The sequence below is a fragment of the Festucalex cinctus genome, chromosome 13 (genome assembly GCF_051991245.1).
Source record: "Festucalex cinctus isolate MCC-2025b chromosome 13, RoL_Fcin_1.0, whole genome shotgun sequence".
Taxonomy (NCBI): domain Eukaryota; kingdom Metazoa; phylum Chordata; class Actinopteri; order Syngnathiformes; family Syngnathidae; genus Festucalex; species Festucalex cinctus.
Genome location: NC_135423.1, coordinates 13020799 through 13043573, shown reverse-complemented (window position 1 = coordinate 13043573; position 22775 = coordinate 13020799). Strand labels below are relative to the sequence as shown.

Sequence of the window (22775 nt, the reverse complement as noted above, 5' to 3'; positions counted from 1 at the left end):
TTAATGACCATGTATAGTAAGGCATTTTTTAACGACCATGTATAGTAAGGCATTTTTTTTAAACGACCATATATAATAAAATAAGGCATTTTTTTAAGCAACCATATATAATAAAATAAGGCAATTTTTAAGCAACCATGGCGTAAGGCGTTTTTTTTTTTTTCTTTAATGACCATGTATAGTAAGGCATTTTTTAACGACCATGTATAGTAAGGCATTTTTTTAAACGGCCATATATAATAAAATAAGGCATTTTTTTAAGCAACCATATATAATAAAATAAGGCATTTTTTTAAGCAACCATGGCGTAAGGCGTTTTTTTTTTTTTCTTTAATGACCATGTATAGTAAGGCATTTTTTAACGACCATGTATAGTAAGGCATTTTTTTTAAACGACCATATATAATAAAATAAGGCATTTTTTTTAAGCAACCATGGCGAAAGGCGTTTTTTTTTTTTAATGACCATGTATAGTAAGGCATTTTTTTTAAACGACCATATATAATAAAATAAGGCATTTTTTTAAGCAACCATGGCGTAAGGCCTTTTTTGTTTTTTTTTAATGACCATGTATAGTAAGGCATTTTTTAACGACCATGTATAGTAAGGCATTTTTTTAAACGACCATATATAATAAAATAAGGCATTTTTTTAAGCAACCATATATAATAAAATAGGGCATTTTTTTAAGCAACCATGGCGTAAGGCGTTTTTTTTTTTTAATGACCATGTATAGTAAGGCATTTTTTAACGACCATGTATAGTAAGGCATTTTTTTAAACGACCATATATAATAAAATAAGGCATTTTTTTAAGCAACCATATATAATAAAATAGGGCATTTTTTTAAGCAACCATGGCGTAAGGCGTTTTTTTTTTTCTTTAATGACCATGTATAGTAAGGCATTTTTTAACGACCATATATAATAAAATAAGGCATTTTTTTAAGCAACCATGGCGTAAGGCGTTTTTTTTTTTTTAATGACCATGTATAGTAAGGCATTTTTTAACGACCATGTATAGTAAGGCATTTTTTTAAACGACCATATATAATAAAATAAGGCATTTTTTTAAGCAACCATGGCGTAAGGCGTTTTTTTTTTTTTTTTAATGACCATGTATAGTAAGGCATTTTTTAACGACCATGTATAGTAAGGCATTTTTTTTAAACGACCATATATAATAAAATAAGGCATTTTTTTAAGCAACCATATATATTATATATGGTTGCTTAAAAAAATGCCTTATTTTATTATATATTATATAATAAAATAAGGCATTTTTTTAAGCAACCATGGCGTAAAGCGTTTTTTTTTTAATGACCATGTATAGTAAGGCATTTTTTTTAAACGACCATATATAATAAAATAAGGCATTTTTTTAAGCAACCATGGCGTAAGGCCTTTTTTTTTTTTTTTTTATGACCATGTATAGTAAGGCATTTTTTAACGACCATGTATAGTAAGGCATTTTTTTAAACGACCATATATAATAAAATAAGGCATTTTTTTTTAAGCAACCATGGCGTAAGGCGTTTTTTTTTTTAAATGACCATGTATAGTAAGGCATTTTTTAACGACCATGTATAGTAAGGCATTTTTTTAAACGACCATATATAATAAAATAAGGCATTTTTTTAAGCAACCATGGCGTAAGGCGTTTTTTTTTTTTTTTTTTAATGACCATGTATAGTAAGGCATTTTTTAACGACCATGTATAGTAAGGCATTTTTTTAAAACGACCATATATAATAAAATAAGGCTTTTTTTTTTTTAAGCAACCATGGCGTAAGGCGTTTTTTTTTTTTTTTTTTAATGACCATGTATAGTAAGGCATTTTTTAACGACCATGTATAGTAAGGCATTTTTTTTAAACGACCATATATAATAAAATAAGGCATTTTTTTAAGCAACCATGGCGTAAGGCGTTTTTTTTTTTTTTTTTAATGACCATGTATAGTAAGGCATTTTTTAACGACCATGTATAGTAAGGCATTTTTTTAAACGACCATATATAATAAAATAAGGCATTTTTTTAAGCAACCATATATAATAAAATAAGGCATTTTTTTAAGCAACCATGGCGTAAGGCGTTTTTTTTTTTTTCTTTAATGACCATGTATAGTAAGGCATTTTTTAACGACCATGTATAGTAAGGCATTTTTTTTAAACGACCATATATAATAAAATAAGGCATTTTTTTTAAGCAACCATGGCGAAAGGCGTTTTTTTTTTTTAATGACCATGTATAGTAAGGCATTTTTTTTAAACGACCATATATAATAAAATAAGGCATTTTTTTAAGCAACCATGGCGTAAGGCGTTTTTTTTTTTTTAATGACCATGTATAGTAAGGCATTTTTTAACTACCATGTATAGTAAGGCATTTTTTTAAACGACCATATATAATAAAATAAGGCATTTTTTTAAGCAACCATATATAATAAAATAGGGCATTTTTTTAAGCAACCATGGCGTAAGGCGTTTTTTTTTTTTCTTTAATGACCATGTATAGTAAGGCATTTTTTAACGACCATGTATAGTAAGGCATTTTTTTTAAACGACCATATATAATAAAATAAGGCATTTTTTTAAGCAACCATGGCGTAAGGCGTTTTTTTTTTTTTTAATGACCATGTATAGTAAGGCATTTTTTAACGACCATGTATAGTAAGGCATTTTTTTAAACGACCATATATAATAAAATAAGGCATTTTTTTAAGCAACCATGGCGTAAGGCGTTTTTTTTTTTTTTTTTAATGACCATGTATAGTAAGGCATTTTTTAACGACCATGTATAGTAAGGCATTTTTTTTAAACGACCATATATAATAAAATAAGGCATTTTTTTAAGCAACCATATATAATAAAATAAGGCATTTTTTTAAGCAACCATGGCGTAAAGCGTTTTTTTTTTAATGACCATGTATAGTAAGGCATTTTTTTTAAACGACCATATATAATAAAATAAGGCATTTTTTTAAGCAACCATGGCGTAAGGCCTTTTTTTTTTTTTTTTTATGACCATGTATAGTAAGGCATTTTTTAACGACCATGTATAGTAAGGCATTTTTTTAAACGACCATATATAATAAAATAAGGCATTTTTTTTTAAGCAACCATGGCGTAAGGCGTTTTTTTTTTTAAATGACCATGTATAGTAAGGCATTTTTTAACGACCATGTATAGTAAGGCATTTTTTTAAACGACCATATATAATAAAATAAGGCATTTTTTTAAGCAACCATGGCGTAAGGCGTTTTTTTTTTTTTTTTTAATGACCATGTATAGTAAGGCATTTTTTAACGACCATGTATAGTAAGGCATTTTTTTAAAACGACCATATATAATAAAATAAGGCTTTTTTTTTTTTTTAAGCAACCATGGCGTAAGGCGTTTTTTTTTTTTTTTTTTTAATGACCATGTATAGTAAGGCATTTTTTAACGACCATGTATAGTAAGGCATTTTTTTTAAACGACCATATATAAAAAAATAAGGCATTTTTTAAGCAACCATATATAATAAAATAAGGCATTTTTTTAAGCAACCATGGCGTAAGGCGTTTTTTTTTTTAATGACCATGTATAGTAAGGCATTTTTTTTAAACGACCATATATAATAAAATAAGGCATTTTTTTAAGCAACCATGGCGTAAGGCGTTTTTTTTTTTTTAATGACCATGTATATAGTAAGGCATTTTTTAACGACCATGTATAGTAAGGCATTTTTTTAAACGACCATATATAATAAAATAAGGCATTTTTTTAAGTAACCATATATAATAAAATAAGGCATTTTTTTAAGCAACCATGGCGTAAGGCGTTTTTTTTTTTAATGACCATGTATAGTAAGGCATTTTTTTTAAACGACCATATATAATAAAATAAGGCATTTTTTTAAGCAACCATGGCGTAAGGCGTTTTTTTTTTTTTTTTTAATGACCATGTATAGTAAGGCATTTTTTAACGACCATGTATAGTAAGGCATTTTTTTAAACGACCATATATAATAAAATAAGGCATTTTTTTAAGCAACCATGGCGTAAGGCCTTTTTTGTTTTTTTTTAATGACCATGTATAGTAAGGCATTTTTTAACGACCATGTATATATAGTAAGGCATTTTTTTTAAACGACCATATATAATAAAATAAGGAATTTTTTTAAGCAACCATATATAATAAAATAGGGCATTTTTTTAAGCAACCATGGCGTAAGGCGTTTTTTTTTTTTAATGACCATGTATAGTAAGGCATTTTTTAACGACCATGTATAGTAAGGCATTTTTTTTAAACGACCATATATAATAAAATAAGGCATTTTTTTAAGCAACCATGGCGTAAGGCGTTTTTTTTTTTTTTTTTTAATGACCATGTATAGTAAGGCATTTTTTAACGACCATGTATAGTAAGGCATTTTTTTTAAACGACCATATATAATAAAATAAGGCATTTTTTTAAGCAACCATATATAATAAAATAAGGCATTTTTTTAAGCAACCATGGCGTAAAGCGTTTTTTTTTTAATGACCATGTATAGTAAGGCATTTTTTTAAACGACCATATATAATAAAATAAGGCATTTTTTTAAGCAACCATGGCGTAAGGCCTTTTTTTTTTTTTTTTTTATGACCATGTATAGTAAGGCATTTTTTAACGACCATGTATAGTAAGGCATTTTTTTAAACGACCATATATAATAAAATAAGGCATTTTTTTAAGCAACCATGGCGTAAGGCGTTTTTTTTTTTTTTTTTTAATGACCATGTATAGTAAGGCATTTTTTAACGACCATGTATAGTAAGGCATTTTTTTAAAACGACCATATATAATAAAATAAGGCTTTTTTTTTTTTTTTAAGCAACCATGGCGTAAGGCGTTTTTTTTTTTTTTTTTTAATGACCATGTATAGTAAGGCATTTTTTAACGACCATGTATAGTAAGGCATTTTTTTTAAACGACCATATATAATAAAATAAGGCATTTTTTTAACTAACCATATATAATAAAATAAGGCATTTTTTTAAGCAACCATGGCGTAAGGCGTTTTTTTTTTTAATGACCATGTATAGTAAGGCATTTTTTTTAAACGACCATATATAATAAAATAAGGCATTTTTTTAAGCAACCATGGCGTAAGGCGTTTTTTTTTTTTTTTTTTAATGACCATGTATAGTAAGGCATTTTTTAACGACCATGTATAGTAAGGCATTTTTTTAAACGACCATATATAATAAAATAAGGCATTTTTTTAAGCAACCATGGCGTAAGGCCTTTTTTGTTTTTTTTTAATGACCATGTATAGTAAGGCATTTTTTAACGACCATGTATATATAGTAAGGCATTTTTTTTAAACGACCATATATAATAAAATAAGGAATTTTTTTAAGCAACCATATATAATAAAATAGGGCATTTTTTTAAGCAACCATGGCGTAAGGCGTTTTTTGTTTTTAATGACCATGTATAGTAAGGCATTTTTTAACGACCATGTATAGTAAGGCATTTTTTTTAAACGACCATATATAATAAAATAAGGCATTTTTTTAAGCAACCATGGCGTAAGGCGTTTTTTTTTTTTTTTTTTAATGACCATGTATAGTAAGGCATTTTTTAACGACCATGTATAGTAAGGCATTTTTTTTAAACGACCATATATAATAAAATAAGGCATTTTTTTAAGCAACCATGGCGTAAGGCGTTTTTTTTTTTTAATGACCATGTATATAGTAAGGCATTTTTTAACGACCATGTATAGTAAGGCATTTTTTTAAACGACCATATATAATAAAATAAGGCTTTTTTTTTTTTAAGCAACCATGGCGTAAGGCGTTTTTTTTTTTTTTTTTTAATGACCATGTATAGTAAGGCATTTTTTAACGACCATGTATAGTAAGGCATTTTTTTAAACGACCATATATAATAAAATAAGGCATTTTTTTAAGCAACCATGGCGTAAGGCGTTTTTTTTTTTTTTTTTTATGACCATGTATAGTAAGGCATTTTTTAACGACCATGTATAGTAAGGCATTTTTTTAAACGACCATATATAATAAAATAAGGCATTTTTTTAAGCAACCATGGCGTAAGGCCTTTTTTGTTTTTTTTTAATGACCATGTATAGTAAGGCATTTTTTAACGACCATGTATATATAGTAAGGCATTTTTTTTAAACGACCATATATAATAAAATAAGGAATTTTTTTAAGCAACCATATATAATAAAATAGGGCATTTTTTTAAGCAACCATGGCGTAAGGCGTTTTTTTTTTTTAATGACCATGTATAGTAAGGCATTTTTTAACGACCATGTATAGTAAGGCATTTTTTTTAAACGACCATATATAATAAAATAAGGCATTTTTTTAAGCAACCATGGCGTAAGGCGTTTTTTTTTTTTTTTTTTAATGACCATGTATAGTAAGGCATTTTTTAACGACCATGTATAGTAAGGCATTTTTTTTAAACGACCATATATAATAAAATAAGGCATTTTTTTAAGCAACCATGGCGTAAGGCGTTTTTTTTTTTTAATGACCATGTATATAGTAAGGCATTTTTTAACGACCATGTATAGTAAGGCATTTTTTTAAACGACCATATATAATAAAATAAGGCTTTTTTTTTTTTAAGCAACCATGGCGTAAGGCGTTTTTTTTTTTTTTTTTTAATGACCATGTATAGTAAGGCATTTTTTAACGACCATGTATAGTAAGGCATTTTTTTTAAACAACCATATATAATAAAATAAGGCATTTTTTTAAGCAACCATGGTGTAAGGCGTTTTTTTTTTTTTTAATGACCATGTATAGTAAGGCATTTTTTAACGACCATGTATAGTATAATAAGGCATTTTTTTTAAACGACCATATATAATCAGGCATTTTTTAAAGCGTTATTTTGTAAACGACCATGTACAGTAAGGCATAAAAACCCCCCATCTTTTTTATGACCATGTATAAGGCATTTTTAAAAAGATGACTGACCATGTATCTCTCGTAAGGTGTCTTAAAAAAAATTAAATAAAAAATAAAAAATAAAGACCATGTATAGTATGGCTTTTTTTTTTTAAACGACCATGTATAGTAAGGCGTTTAAAAAAAACAACAAAAAATGACCACGTATACTATACTATACTTAAAAAAAAAAAAAAAAAAAAAAAAAAAAAAAAAAAAAAGCCTTACTATACATGGTCGTTAAAAAACAAAAAAAAACCCGCCTTACTATACATGGTCACTTTTTAAATAAAACACTCCTTACTATATATACATGGTCACTTAAAAAAACAACCATGTATAGTAAGCCATTTTTTTTTTTTTAACGACCATGTATAGTGAGCCATTTTTTTTTAAACAACCATGTATAGTAAGGCTTTTTTTTTTTTTTTAAACAACCATGTATAATAAGGCGTTTTTGTTTTTTTAAAAACAACCATGTATAGTAAGGCATTTAAAAAAAAAAAAAGACAATATATAGTAAGCCGTTTTTTTTGTTTTTTTTTAATGACCATGGCTCATTTTTTGTTGTAAATGAACACGCATAGTAAGGTGTTTGTTTTTTAATGTTTAGTAAGTTAAAACGGCCATTTCTAGTAAAGCTTTTAATTTTTTAAAACAACCATGTATAGTACGTTTTTCCTTTCTTTTTTTTTTTAATAGACCATGCGATTAGCAATTTTATTTTCCTGTTTTCTGACTCACTGAGAAGGACTCTTGCTAAAAACAAAACAAGTCACTTGAATGAAGCACAATTAATGGTGAATGTTTATTGAAGGAGGCACGGTGGATGGCTGGTTAGCATGTTAGGATAGGTTGAGCTCCAGCACCCCCGCAACCCTTGTGAGGAGTAAGCGGTTAAGAAAATGGATAGATGGATGTTTATTGAATATGCAGATGTGCAATTTTAAAATGATGTACTATGCATACTACGAATGGCCACCGGGGCCCCCAATACCTTCTTGCTTGGGGTCCCTGGGGAATGTTGCTACGCCACTCCGTATGAGTTTAACTGTTTGACTTGAACTCTTGAAATGTTTTCAACCATATCTAATGTATTGAGATGCACCTGTATTTTTTTTTAAAAGGGGAGGCAATTAATGAGCATATGGTGGGCCTTTCGTTCAGTAACATGATCCAGTAAGCAAGATGACTGAGAATTTTATTTTTATTTTTTTATCAATAGATGTTTTACAATGACAGCATGTTAAGCTTGCCAACATTCACCTTAACACATAATATAAAATTTACAAAACAGAAGCGTACCTGTAAATATTGATTTACTCCACAACAACCCACGGTTTCAGACTTCCTCCAAGAAAGACAAAACGCCGGTCGTGATTGCACTGAACATCAGGTGGCAGTTACCCAATAATGATAGGGTGGACAGCCGTTTCAGGAACACATGCAAAATGCTCAATATGACTATGAAAATAAGACTATACATGATCAAAATGACTTCTTTGATCAAATAACTGGTGGACAGTAAAACAATGCGGTGTGGGGGACAAGAAAAAAAAATTACATCATTGTACTGACAAGATATTCACAAAATGAATAGTTGGCGTACAAAAAATGTCTGCACAACAGACAGCCTGCAGCGTGACGTGTTGTCACTGTCTTACACTAACAACATGATGACTTATTGGAGTCAACTGGAAGCTCTTTTAGCTCTGATGAGCCATCTGAGCGATCTTCTTCAGCATGTCTTCCGACTGCAGCTGCTCCAGTGTGAGCAGAGACAGACCCAGCTGGTCCTCCTGCGCAACAGGGGGCGACACACAGTGTACAGAATATTTAGTGGCATCTTAAGTCTTGAGTAGGTTCAGTTTATTACATGTTGTTTATTTCTGTTAGCCTGTCTATAGCTAGAGCGTCTAAACGGGAGATCACTGTCGTGTATATGTTTGAGTTGGACCTGTCTGAAGGGCTGAGCCATCTGCCTGAGGAAATGCTTGGAGAGTTGAACCGTCTCGTCCACAGTGAGGTTGAGGCTGCCGTCGTTGATGTGCTCCTGGATCCAGCGAGGAAGCTTCCCGCGTTTGTCTGCTCGGGCGTAACGCTGCCGCACGAACACAAAGGCCATCACAAACGCAAAAACATAAAACAGACGTGCAGTAGTTACTTGTGTCGATTACATATTAGCAACTATTTTCTCCTGGTCACATGACATTTAAAAGGTTACTTGTTGCCAGGCATAATATGTGCCAAAATAGCCAATTGAAACAAATGCACAGTATACATATTCAAAAGAATTTAAATTTTAATTAACTCAATCACTCCGAGCCATTTTCACTGAAGCAACCATCTTCGATCCGGCTGTTTTACTGGATTTTGTCTGATTTTGCAAGGCCCTCAGCATAATGTGTTCTATTATTAAAAAAAAAAAAAGGAACCTACCAAAAGAAAGATTAGTCTCTTCTTTCATCAGGGAAAAAAAGCACATTTCTATCTGTTTCTGTTTTGCAGCAATTAGCAATTAGTGTTTTTTTCTCTGATGGGAGGTCACCTGTGGCTAAGAGAAAGGTGATGTTTCTTTGCGGCAGAACACTGCTCTGCCTTGCCCATCAGGGATAGATAGGCAGAGAAGCAACGTCAAATTCTTATTCATGTTGATGATGAACTACTCTTGTATATTTGTCACTGCATTGCCATCTGCTGAATGTGGTGCGGCACTGCTCAAATTGCCACGAATAAAATTGCCGGAGGGTGACCTCAAAGTCAAACCAATCAGTGCTGTTGATTTGAGGGTTCGAACAGTTATCCAATATTGACAAAAACGGCCCTGATGTCCCAGGACGCAAATAAAACCCCAAATCACCTTGTCCGCAAAAATCATCAATCCATAGTCCGTCTTTCCTCGGATGGCTCGGCCGACGCACTGCGCGGCGTGGCGCATGGCGTCAAAGGTGAGAAAGTCGTTCTCTCGTATCTGGAACTGATCCCGCAGGTACTCCAGACGAGCCTGCGGCACAGCAGACAGCCACGCCGTCAATATCAATCATGTGTCAAAACATATCATAGAAGGATAGGCGTTACCTTGAGGATGCGGCTCTGCGTGTAAACGTACGGAACGCCAAACATGATGACTGCTCGGCCAAAGTGGTGCACTGATCACAAATAAAACAGTTACTGAATCTTTTCCATTCAATCATCATCAATCATTTTGCAAAAATGTAAATAAATTGCCCCCAAATAATATATCTTTTTTTTCTTCACATTTATCATCACATATTTAAAAAAAAAAAAAAAAAGTGACTTCGCATAAGGATAATGTATTAAAAAAATATTTTTTTTCTAAAAGATAAAACAAAATTATAACATTACTTTAAAAAAAATTGAAGTACCGGTATATAACTTTCTGCCCCCCCCCCTCCAAAAAAAAACATTAAAAACATGAATGCTTACTTCAAAAACTCCTTCCCCCTAAGAAATTCCTAACTTATTATCAAAAAATATATATACATAACTTTTGTTACATAGAAAAATCCTTCACAATTTTCATTTTAAAAAAAACTAACAAAAGAGACTTTTTCCACTGCAAAATGTACTTTTTTTGGTCTAAAAAACATATTTCCTAAAAAAAAAAAAAAAAAAAAAAAAAAAAAAAAAAAAAATCTAAATAAATGTAACTATTCTCACAAGATTTTTTCCATCTGAAAAGTTGATGAAAACTTTAATATGACTTTTTCTTTTTTATTACAACTTTTCTCTAAAAAGTCACTTGATGCTCATTCATCAGGAAATTGTTATACTTTGAGCTGAGGCAACACGACGACTTCCCATTTTTTCACATTTACCAAAATCAATCCCTTCTGACACTTTCCCTCGCGCCACCGACAGCAGGATGGCTCCTCTGCCATTCTCGCACGCCTGTAAAACGAATGAGAGAAGAGTGGGGAGAAGTTGAGAGGTGAAACACATTTAACACCTAACCAGGATGTGGATATGTCACCTCTTGGTACTTCTCCAGCGCCATGCTGGTCTCTGCGGCATCCTGGGTCTCGATGAAGATGAGCTTGTTCTTCTGAATGTTTTCCAGAATTCCCTGAAAATACAAAAACAAAAAACAAAAACACACACACACAAACGTGGCCTGTTATTCGCTGCGTGAGTGCAATGCTAACGAGAGCTTGTGAGTGAACGAAGCGCTGACCTGCTCATACCAGGACGCCACGATGTTCTCCATGTAGACATAGCTGGTGAAAAATGCCACAATGCCGTCAGGAACCACAGCAGACATCTCAAGGAGCAGGTTGCCATAGTTACGAATCACAGCTAGAAAAAAACGAATCCATTTGAATTTGTGTTTTTCCTGCAAATGTAATTTGGAGGCAGCAGATGCCTCTTCCTTGTTTGAGGACATCTCTATGACTTAAAACGAAAGTTACAACTGTAACTACGGTTCTATGAGTCCCGGACGACCGCCAGAAGGCGGTGCTTTAAGCACTGAATGTTCCTTTCGCGCATGCGCAGTTCGAGTAATGCATACCAAATTAGTCACCTGTGACCCCTTGGTGACCCTAGAAGGGTATAAGTTCCGGTGTCACCCAAGGTTCGTTTCCTACGGAATCTTCTCGCGTGAACACGAGGATTCCGAGCGACAGGACGCCCTGGCGGTCGTCCGGGACTCATAGAACCGTAGTTACAGTTGTAACTTTCGTTCTATTTCGTCCCTCCCGACCGCCAGAAGGCGGTGCTTTAAGCACTGAATGACTAATACCGGCGTAGTCGCGAGGGATCTCAGACACAAACCTCACTGAGAAGCCCCAGCAGGACCCAAGATCACGCCAAGCGGATGGGGAGAGGCGACATCCACGCTATAAAACCTGGAGAAGGTGCAAGGCGTCGCCCATGAGGCAGCAGCACAGATATCCTCCAGGGAAACACCCCTCAGGGCGGCCCAAGACGTGGCAACGCTCCTGGTGGAGTGACAGCGCACCCCTGACGGCAGGGGGCGGCCAGACAGCAGGTAGGAATGGCGAATGGCATCCCCGACCCAGTGAGACAAGCGTTGCTTGGAGAGAGCGGAGCCCTTGGTAGGACCACCATAACAAACAAAAAGCTGGGCAGACGTACGAATGCCTGCCGTAGCGTCAATGTAACACTGCAAGGCTCTCACCGGACACAAGAGCTCCGGCCTGTCCCCGCCATCAGCAGGAGTGGGTACATAACGTTTAAGCCGTAGAGGTTGGTTAGAACGAGAGCCAGACAACACCTTGGGAATGAAGGCAGTGTTCGGCCACAGAGTGACGCCGGCGCCATCCGGGTGCCATCGCAGGCATTCAGGGCTAACCGATAAAGCGTGTAGGTCGCTGACGCGCTTGGCGGAGGCAACGGCGAGCAAGAGTGCAGTCTTGCGCGACACCCATAGAAGGTCCGCCCCCGCCAGGGGCTCGAAGGGAGGCCTGCACAGGCCGTCCAGCACCAACTGCAGATCCCACGCCGGAACCCGAGGAGCCGGGCGGGGACAAAGACGCAGAACCCCTCTGAGGAACAAGGACACCAGCTCATGGCGCCCCACGGAGCCGCCATCAGCACCAACATGCCGGGCAGAAATAGCTGCCACATACACCTTCAGAGTCGACTGAGACCTGCCCTTATCCAGGAGGGACTGCAAGAAATCCAGGATGGTGGGGATGGAACACGAAACAGGGTCCACCCCGCGTTCTCCGCACCACGTCACAAACAATTTCCACCTGTTGGCATACTGTTGCCGAGTGGACGGTGCCCTCGCATTAAGAATGGTCCGCGTGACAGACTCTGTACAGCCGGTCAGCAGCGGTTGGGGCCCCTCAGTGGCCAAACACATACGCGAAGGTGCCGTGGGTCGGGATGCCAACCCCGACCTCCCTGTTGAGACAACAGGTCCTCCCTGTCGGGGAGACGCCACGGCTCGCCGGAGCACAGTTGACGGAGCAGGGGGAACCACGTCCGGGCCGGCCAGAAGGGGGCCATCAGCAACAGCGTGTGCCCCTCCTGAAGAACTCTCTGAAGCCTCAGCCATATCAGAGGGAGCGGCGGAAAGGCGTAGAGAAGGCACTCCGGCCACGGCTGCGCCAGAGCATCCAGACCCAGAGGGCTGGTGGCCTCGCTCAGGGAAAACCAAAGTGGGCAGTGGGTTGAGTCCTCGGAGGCAAAGAGATCGACCTCCGCCGTGCCGAAGCTGCTCCAAATCATGCGCACCACCTCTGGGTGGAGGCGCCACTCTCCCGGAGGAGGACCCCGACGGGAGAGAGAGTCCGCGAGCTGGTTCCGAACCCCCGGCAGATAGGTGGCCCGTAGACTGGCCAGACGGGGAGCAGCCCACCTGAGAAGGAGCTGGGAGATCTCCAATAGACGGGCGGACCTGACGCCGCCCTGATGGTTTATGTGAAACACGGTCGTGGTGTTGTCCGACCGTATGAGAACATGCCGTCCGCTCAGGTATGGCAAGAAGTGTATGAGTGCCAAGTGCACCGCCCGAAGCTCCAGCACATTGATGTGATCGGCCCTGTCGCGCACAGACCAACTTCCCTGAGCCGTCCTGTGCTGCCAGACAGCACCCCAGCCCGTGAGGCTGGCATCCGTGGTGACTGTTTCGCGGCGGGCCGGGGCCACACCCAGCGGGACGCCGCTCAATAGAAGAGCCCTCTCCCTCCAAGGTGCCAGGGCAAGGAGGCACCGACGGGACACCCTGAGCCTCCGGTGGCGGTGCCACTTGGCGTCCAAGTGGAAGCCGTTCAGCCACCTCTGTAGTGGGCGCAGTGTCAGCAGGCCCAACGGGACCACAGCCGTCATGGACGTCAGCTTGCCCAAAAGCCGCAAGTAGGCGACGTAAGGCAACAGCCTGCCCCCTCGAAAGTGCGCGAGGAGGCGAAGAACATCGTCAACTCGGTGAGGAGACGGGTGGGCTCTCATAACCGTGGTGTCCAACGTCACACCAATGAAGTCCGTCCGCTGAGAGGGGACCAGAGAGGACTTGGGCAAGTTGACCCTGATACCCAACCGGGCCACATGAGACAGGAGATCGGAGGTGTCCCGGATCACCTGAGCCCGCGACGGCGCGCAGAGGAGCCAGTCGTCGAGGTACGGCAGCACCTTCATGCCCACAGACTGCAGGGGCGTCAGAGCAGCCCTCACAAACCGAGTGAAGACCCGCGGAGCGAGGGAGCACCGGTCTTCTTTGGGACAAGGAAGTATGTCGAGTAGAAGCCCCCGGGCTGCGCCAGGGGGTCCACGGCCTCGATCGCGTCCTTGGCCAGGAGGGCGGACAGCTCCTGGTCCAGAGCTGAGGCTTTTGCCGGGTCGGCGATGAGTCACCCTGACCCGACAGGAAGCAGTAGGCCGGCGTCGGAACTGCAGCTCGTACCCGTGGGTCAAGATGGAGACCACCCATGGGTCCGAGGCACGAGCAGGCCAGTAACTGAGCTGCTGGTGGGAAAAATGTCCGACGGCCGGCCCCAAGGCCACAGTCCCTGGCCCTCCGGCCCCTAGGGGCCCGAGAGGGACGGTGGGTGGGGCCTGCAGCCCGTGGTTGCCCTGAAGGCAAGCGGGCGGAGGAGCGAAAGTCCTCGGCGGGCCTCTGCGGGGGTCGCCGGGTGCCATAAGCCTCGGCAGGCCAGTGCTGAGGAAAGCGATGAAAACCAGAGCGTGCCCCAGGCCTACCCTGTTGGGGAGGCAGGGCCCTATTGAGGCTGGAAAGCTGCTTCCTGGTCTCATGAGCCTTAACCGTCCTTTCCAGTGCACCCACAGCGGCAGAACCAAAAAGCTCCCCCGGCTCCACAGGAACACCACGGAGGGCCCTCCTAGAGGCCTCCGACAAGGGGGACTGCGCTAGCCACACCTGGCGGCGCGCCTGCACTAGGAAGGACATGAGTCGGCCGTGTTCCCTAGTCATGAGGGCAAAAGCCTGGAGGGCTGCATCACTGAAGGACACAGCAGCCTCCACGCTGTCCGCTTGCAGAGATGTAGAGAGAGCAAGCATGAGGTGAGCCAAAGAGTTCCCAATGCGACCAGCACGTGCACCAGCTACATAGGCCCGTGTGAGAAGGTCGTCAGTCACACGACATTGGGGTCGAGGACATCGCACAGATGGCCGAAGGGTCCCCTCCGGGGACACAATGAGGGATGCGACAGCTGGCTCCACAGCAGGCATCCGGTCCAAGCCAACACTAGCAGCATCGTGCATCGATGCTAAATCACGGCCATCAGCCGAAGGGCGGGAGAGAGCCCCAGGATCCCTCCAGCAAACATGCAGTTCCCGCAGATAGTCCTCAGATGCGGGGACAGAAAAGGCCGAGGAAGGGCGCCTGCGCCGGAAGAAAGCGCTCTCAGACGCCGATTGAGCCTGTGGAGGCACCTCCAAATGCAGGAGGTCCAAGGCATTGCGCAGGACAGCCCGTATAGAACCATCCCCCGCCTCACTGGACGAACTCTGAGCGGACGCTGGAGAGTTTGGTCCCAAAACCACAGACCCCGGGTCACGGTCGTCGTCATGAAAAAAGGAAGCCGAAGCTGCCAAGGAAATGGCGTCCTCCTCAGGAGGAAGCACTGGCATGGGCGGGGTGGATGGTCGCGGCATGGGCAGGGCAGGTGGTCCCGGCCCCCCCGTAAGTGTGGGAGGGTGACGGTCCTGCAGAAGAGATCTCACCTCTGCCAGTTCAGCCTGAAGGTGCCCAACCTCCGAAGCGAGTCGTCGCTGCGCCACCCTTTTCCTGGGGGGGGGCATGTACAGCAGAGGACACACCGAGACGTTTCCGGCGCCTTGGTTGGGAGGACGACAGATGACCCAGTGGACTGGGGTCACTGACACCAGGACTGCAGGCCCGGCCATCACCGGCACGGTCAGAAACAAGACACCTCGGGCAGCGATCGTCCAGGACATCGGAGGCCTCAAAGAGGATACCACAGTCCACGCAGCAACGGGAGTCCTCCATTGTGAACACAAAGAGGCCCAAACAGCGATGAGCAGGAAGCTGAGGGAAGGGGGCGCAAGCGCCACCTGCACAGCAGACCCACACCGAGCAGCCGACGCGTGGGTCGGGGCAAACAGTAAGCCGGTAAAGCAGCGATAAGCCGAGGGAAGGGGGCGCGAACGCCACCTGCACAGCAGACGCACACCGAGCAGCCGACGGAGGGCGGGGGCAGACAGCCAGTTGTCAATAGTAGCGATAAGCTGAGGGAAGGCGCGCGAACGCCACCTGCGCAGCAGACGTACACCGAGAAGCCGACGGAGGGCCGGGGAAGACAGTTAGTCGTTAACAGTAGCGATAAGCTGAGGGAAGGCGCGCGAACGCCACCTGCGCAGTAGACGCACACGGAGCGGCCGACGGGCGGGAGGGGCAGACAGCAGTCGCGAAAGCGGCGACAAGCTGAGAGAAGGGGCGCGAACGCCACCTGTACAGCTGAAGCCAGGTGCGCACCGCAGGCGGGGCACGCACAAAAGTAAGTAAGACAAACAATCGAGCGAGAAGCGCGACGCCGTAAGCTGGGAGCGGGGACGCTGACGCTGCCCTCACCAGCAAAGGCACAAAAAGAAAAGCAACAACCAAACGGCAACACCGTCGGAGAAAGCGGCGCTAATAAACCGAGAGAAGCGCTAACGCTGCCAAAGCCAGCGGAGGAAAATAGGGTAAACCACGAGCCGTGGTAGCCAGGGCGCTAACGCGAGGCTAGCCACACAAAAAAACTCAAAACACCGCAGTAGACGCGGAAATTAGACGGCAAAGTAGACAAGTAGTCAATAACCTTACCCCACGGGAGGTTAGAATACGCGACCACGTCGGGTCACGAACGAAGGAAAGAAAAACACCGTCGCCGCAGCCTTTGGAGGGCGAACTACGCAGCTCCGACCGATCCGGTCACAAGGCTCCAAGCGGCGCGGTCAAGAGGATAAATACAAATCCCAATTCTTACACTCTTCGAAAATGTGTCGTATGCATACGCCACGCGAGAAGAAAAGAGGAAACGAACCTTGGGTGACACCGGAACTTATACCCTTCTAGGGTCACCAAGGGGTCACAGGTGACTAATTTGGTATGCATTACTCGAACTGCGCATGCGCGAAAGGAACATTCAGTGCTTAAAGCACCGCCTTCTGGCGGTCGGGAGGGACGAAATAGAACCTGTGATGTCATGAAAATCATTATTTAACAAGTCTAATCTGGCATTGGCATAATAATGAAGACATGTTTAGTAAAGTTTTGTTATACTTAATCTAATCAAAGTTGGTTTCTGCATTTTTATTTTGCATTTTAGTACAATATACAATTGAACAAAAAGAGTTTGAGCCTGTGGGATCCGAAAGGTTCTACAACTGCATTCATTTGACCTGAGAAAAACCTTGTATAATTGTTTCCAAAATGTTGGAAATTATTTTTTTCTACACACCGAAATCCTCTCTGGTCTCAAACTTGGAGCTCAGGGCCACCTGGTCATTTCCTCGCCCGACAATCTGGGATAACAGAAAGATGTGATACTTAAACGAGTCGGGATGACAAAAATGACATTGGGGGCCAAAAACGGAGGCCTCAATATAGCTATGATGTCTGCACAAAATCCTACGTTTTTGTCCACAAAACAGGTATATTGTTTACACAAATTACAAATAAATTATATTATTATTATTCCTGGACAGTTGGGACAATCAAGTGCACCTTCTCTAGAAACTGTAGGGTCGTTGACATCACAGATTGCAATATTTTTCAGTGAAGATTCGCAGTATTAGCTTGCTCAAATGTCCAAGTTGTTGATATGAATGATCTTAAACCGACAAATGAGTATTTTGTGCACACGTCACATATTGCACTTCATACTGTAGCTATTCATACTGAGGATTAGAGAGCGCACACACACACCAGCGGGCAGAGACAGGTTCGCGCCAGCGTCATGGTGAAAGACGCCATGGTGACAGGCCGGAAGTCCAGGATGCGAGGATAGATGTCCAGTGGGGACAGCGTCTGGCCGGGATAAACGTAAAGAAGGTAAAGAAGAGACGGTAAAGAAGGGATCCGGCTGGGGAAAACCACAAACGCGAGGTTGGAAAAGACCTACCCCTGACGTGATGATGACCGACTGGAACCTTTGAAAGACGGGTTTGATAGCAATAGACGGGTCCATGCAGCTGAGGAAGGAGCAGACAAGTGAGATCATGTAGTACATTTTAAGACATGACTTTTTTTTCCCAAACAAATATTTTGACACTTCTAGTAAATTTAATTTTGTCCAGTACGGAGAAAAAAAAACTTCCCTAAAATTTAAGACTTTTTTTGTCTAAAATTAAGCTTTTAACTACAAAAAAACAGACTAGAGCCTACCTGAAGTGCAACACGGGATTGGCGATGGTTGGTGTTCTGTCTTCAAAGGGCTCAATGATAATGGTGAAACCTTCGAGGAAAAACGTTTGAAAACTTTAGTAATAAGATGGAGGTGGTTCTGAATCAAAATGGAGGAACTTTGAACTCAAAATGGAGGATTTTTTTTTAACCACAATAAAGGAACTTCTAATACAAAATGCGGGCTGTGAGTTGACTCAAATTTGAGGCTCTTTTGAATAAAAATAACGGACCTTTTTTTTTTTTTTTTAAATCAATTTTCAATTTGTGGATCAAAATTTAAATTCCAAAAAGAGCCTTCATTCTGATTTGTCTATTTGGCCATAATTTGATCCAAATGTTGATCCACTTTTTTTCAAATGTTTGTTGGGTTTTGATTAAAAAATTCCATCCGCTTTGTTTCGTTCCAAACTTTTGTCCATTTTGACTCCAAAATGCCTCCCTGACAGCGAACGTTTAAATCCAAACAGAGGCCCGTGCCTGAGCGCACCCTGACTGTAAGTGCTGACCAACGTTGCAAAGTTGGAAATGAGCGTGATGGCGGAGAAGTCAGCGATGTCTGTGATCTCCAGCGTCCGTAACAGCGACTGCAGACGCTCGGCGCAAAACCTGCAAGATGTCCAATTGTGAGTGAGGTGGCATGTCACGTGAGGAACAAGTGACAACGGCGGCGGCGACCTGAGAGGCTTGCGGTCGATGCAGACTTTGTCAAAGATGTCTTTGAGGAACTGCGGGGCGCTCTCCTGGACTACATGCTGCACTCTCAGGCGGGATTTCAAGTACTCCATGAAGCGCCTCAGGAAGCCCACAAAGTGTTCGGCGGTGCGGATGGTGCCCGGGACGGCCTCTGTCACACACAACCAATCAGTCAATCGGAAAAGTATTCTGATCAGGGCCAAGGTTATTAGAGAGAAACTAACAAGCAAACAAAAATTTAAATTGAAAAAGTATTTTTGTTAATGAAAAACGAAAACTAACTGAAGCATTTGTCACTTAGCTCAGCATGAAATGCTGAATGTTTAATACTAAAAAGAATACAAACTAAATTATAACAAAGCCTTAAAAAAAAAAAAAAAATCTGATAAAAAAATAAACTCGCTCTGAAATCGAATTGAAACTAATTAAATTTAAAAGTCATTATTCAAAAGGAAGTAAAAATGAACTATCATGAAAATTAGGAAACTATTCTAATCCTGGTCAGGGTTGGTCCTTTACCGTTTAGGATCTCGTCGGGCAGCACGGGATTGGCAAGGTAGACGTCCGTCTCCCGCGCCACGTTGGCTTCCTTCAAACCCTCCACCAGGCGCCGATATTCCTCTTTCAGTTTGGCAGCGTCAGTCTCTTTGATCCTGTCAAAGGCAGCGAGCTGATTGCCTCAACTTGTGTCCTCACCTCAATTCCTAAACTGCCTTTCCACCCAGAGCAACTTATAGTTCCTCCTCAAACTGAAGACACATCAGACACGTTCTTACTTGTGTATTGTGTTCTGCAGCGTGTCCACGTTACCCTGGCAACGGTCCAGCGTCCGCCTGGTGATGTTGACGCTCATGGAGTCGATGCAGACGTTATCTGCCGAGGACGGGAAACGCTCCCCGAATCAGGTGAGGAATATCAGCTGTGCGCAGAATTGAGCCAGGTGACACTCACCGATGTTGTGCGCCTCGTCAAAGACCACCACAGACTGCTTGGCCAGCTCCTTGGACACCAGATCTGCTATCTTGGGGTCCAGCAGGTAGTGGTAGCTGTACACCACGATGTTGGCGTGCAGGATCTGACCATAGGAACACAAATATGGACGTTATTGGGATCTCCATCAAGGATTGTCCAGCATTGTTCCTGCCTTCACTGGGTTATGTGTAAAAATCGTCTGTTATAGGACTAATGTGGTTCTTTTCCAAGATCTCAATATAATAAAGCTAGCTCTGCATCATGTTTCCATTTCCTGTTTGTACCGAGTAGCGTGCCAGGTAGTAAGGACACCATCCTTTCCTCCGGCCAAAGTCCTTCAGGTCATCCAGGTTGTAGATGCCAGCAGGAAGCGGCACCTGCCGGCCCACCGCGTCAAACTCCTGCTGGGCATAGCAGAGAGCTTTGGTCAAATCTGGTCAACCAGGAAGTGGAAGTAGCGCGGGGCGGAGGGTTTACCTCGTAGAAGCGACAGGCGGGCTGGTTGGGGTTGCTGTGACGTTGCGCACGAATATATGACGCTGTCAGACTGTGACACTTGCTGTCCACCTCTTTGCCAAAGCGCAGGCTGCTCACCTGCAACAGGAATATAGAAATGATGTGAATCATCTTAAAAATGTATTAAATAGGTTCAAAAAATGATTCATATCATGATTGATCCTTATAAGTCATGACCAACTTGTCACTCACTAATAACATTTTAATTATTTAATGATATTATAATTATGTAGTGAAACTTGAAATTATTAATGGCTTATATTTAACAATTTTATTTACTTAATTTAATTTATAATTATTTAATGACATTTGTATATTTAATGATTTTTAATTATGAAATGTCATTTTGTTTCATGACACTACTGTTTTATTCTTTATTTCAAGCCTTCTAAAAAAATGTTACCTAATCAAGTTATTTATTGCCATTTTTATATATTTTGATTTTAACGACATTTAGATTATTCAACCATGTTTTAATTTATGTGATGACGTTTTAATTGTTGCATATAACTATTTTTTAAATTGCATTTATACATGTGACAATTTCATCTCGAAGGGAAATTCTAGGGCTGCATGTGCAACTAACGATTATTTTAATCTTGATTAATTTGTGAATTAATAATCATTAGTGTGCTTTTTCAAAGGAGTGCCTTCCTCCAGGCTTGAATTAGCTAGCTTTCAAGTGCTTGACAACTCACCTCCGGGTGGATGCAGAGGTTCTTGCGGGAGGAGAGCGCCAGAGCCAGGAAGTTATTTCTCTCGCCTGTCTCCTTGGAATAAAACTCCATCAGCTTCCTCAGCTCCTCCACTACCTAAACGCACACACCATCAAAAAAGTGAGCCAGAAAAGTTATATCTCCTACCGTGTGGGTCCAATTGTCCATGTTGATAGGTCTGACTGGAATCACCTTCTCAATCTCGGGAACTGTTCTGGAGCAGTAGATGAGCTTGGTGACTTCCAGAGGGAACGCCTGAGGAGAAAAAAAGATGAAGTCCACAGGCAAGGAACCAGACCAGAACATAAACGGTGGGCGAAACCCACCCTCTGGTATGCAACAATGAGCGACAACAGCGAGATGGTCTTGCCAGTTCCTGATGGCATCTCCAGGACGCCATGGCCCTGAAAGTACAAGAAGACTGACTGTTTACCTCGTGTATCAAATTAAAACACAACATGTCTGTGCAGGATTAATTTATGCTGTTTCACTAACGTTGTGAGTTACAGGTATCATATTGCATGATCATTTTTTTTTGCAAAAAAAATCCAGGTAATTAAGAAGAGTACACAAACTTTCACTTGCCACTGTGCATTCATTTTAATTACCCCCATTAGTAACTGTTGAGGGTCCGTTGAAAGGCACAAAGGTATACTGTATAAAGCCAAGATATTTTTAGTAAATACTTAGTATATGCTTATGCACTTCTCCCACCTTAGCATCCAGCGTCCTCTTGAGCTCCAACATGTACGAGTACTGTTCAGGATATATGTAATCGTAAGGGAAATACACCAAAAGGCCGTCGATGTTGAGCCTGAAATAATTTGAAAAAAAGCTATCTGTCAATAGTAATATATGTATTTATTCACGCTACCTTCGAGTTAGCAAGCGAAGCTAAAAAACGCGACTAGCTTTTAAGAGCCGGGGGCCGCGTCTACAGGCTTTAAGTAGAACAAGGGTAATGTTAAACACACGGAATACTCACTTCATTGTTTCTAAAAGTCTTCTCTTATCTGAAACTTTATCACTTCATTCATTGACAAGCTTTCAAAACAAGTTTGTTGTGAGGAGAAACCTGCACGCGCAGCTGCCTTCTACTTCTTCTTCCCTTTTTTAATGACGACGAAAATTTGTTCTACTGCCATCTAGTGTATCATGGAAGTACATACAACAACACAGCAGCAACAAAGACAAATCTAAAGTCACATTTAAGTTAATTATAAAATAGTATATTTAATAATAATTATTATTATTTATTGACTGTTAAACGATATTTAAGAATTCCACTTTCTTAAATTAATGTTTCTTGTTGATTTAATGACTTTTTTTTCCACTTCTGTCATGGTGTTAGAAATGTATATTTATCTAGTTTTGGCAGAAAATCATACCTATAACCTAACTTTTTATTATTATTATTATTTTAAGATAGTTATATAGAGTTATGTCTTAACAAAAAAAACATGTAATAATTTGTTTACTGACCAGTGGTGGTCATAGCCAAGACCTCTAAGATCCATAATTATTGGTGGCTCTTAATTATGAAGGGACACCTTGAATTACTTAATAGAA

At 40.9% G+C, this 22775-nt stretch overlaps 1 protein-coding gene across 2 annotated transcripts; it reads right to left on the bottom strand.

Moving 5' to 3' along the window:
* Positions 1–8136: 8136 nt before the first annotated feature.
* ercc2 (excision repair cross-complementation group 2) lies at positions 8137–22355 on the bottom strand. Of its 2 annotated transcripts, none has more exons than XM_077541408.1 (23): positions 22192–22355; positions 21921–22020; positions 21533–21610; positions 21399–21461; positions 21189–21302; positions 20452–20568; positions 20259–20378; positions 19954–20077; positions 19779–19875; positions 19522–19655; positions 18985–19153; positions 18797–18915; positions 18289–18358; positions 18026–18095; positions 17830–17931; positions 17363–17426; positions 11148–11269; positions 10947–11039; positions 10792–10864; positions 10031–10101; positions 9813–9956; positions 8910–9053; positions 8137–8751 (listed from the first exon to the last, which is right to left on the bottom strand). In XM_077541408.1, exons 1-23 carry the CDS (start codon positions 22194–22196, stop codon positions 8659–8661), a joined length of 2286 nt encoding a protein of 761 aa, XP_077397534.1. In that variant the 5' UTR covers positions 22197–22355; the 3' UTR covers positions 8137–8658. The 2 variants fall into 2 exon arrangements, with proteins under 2 accessions (XP_077397534.1, XP_077397535.1); XM_077541409.1 differs by having other exon boundaries at positions 20259–20375.
* Positions 22356–22775: the final 420 nt, after the last annotated feature.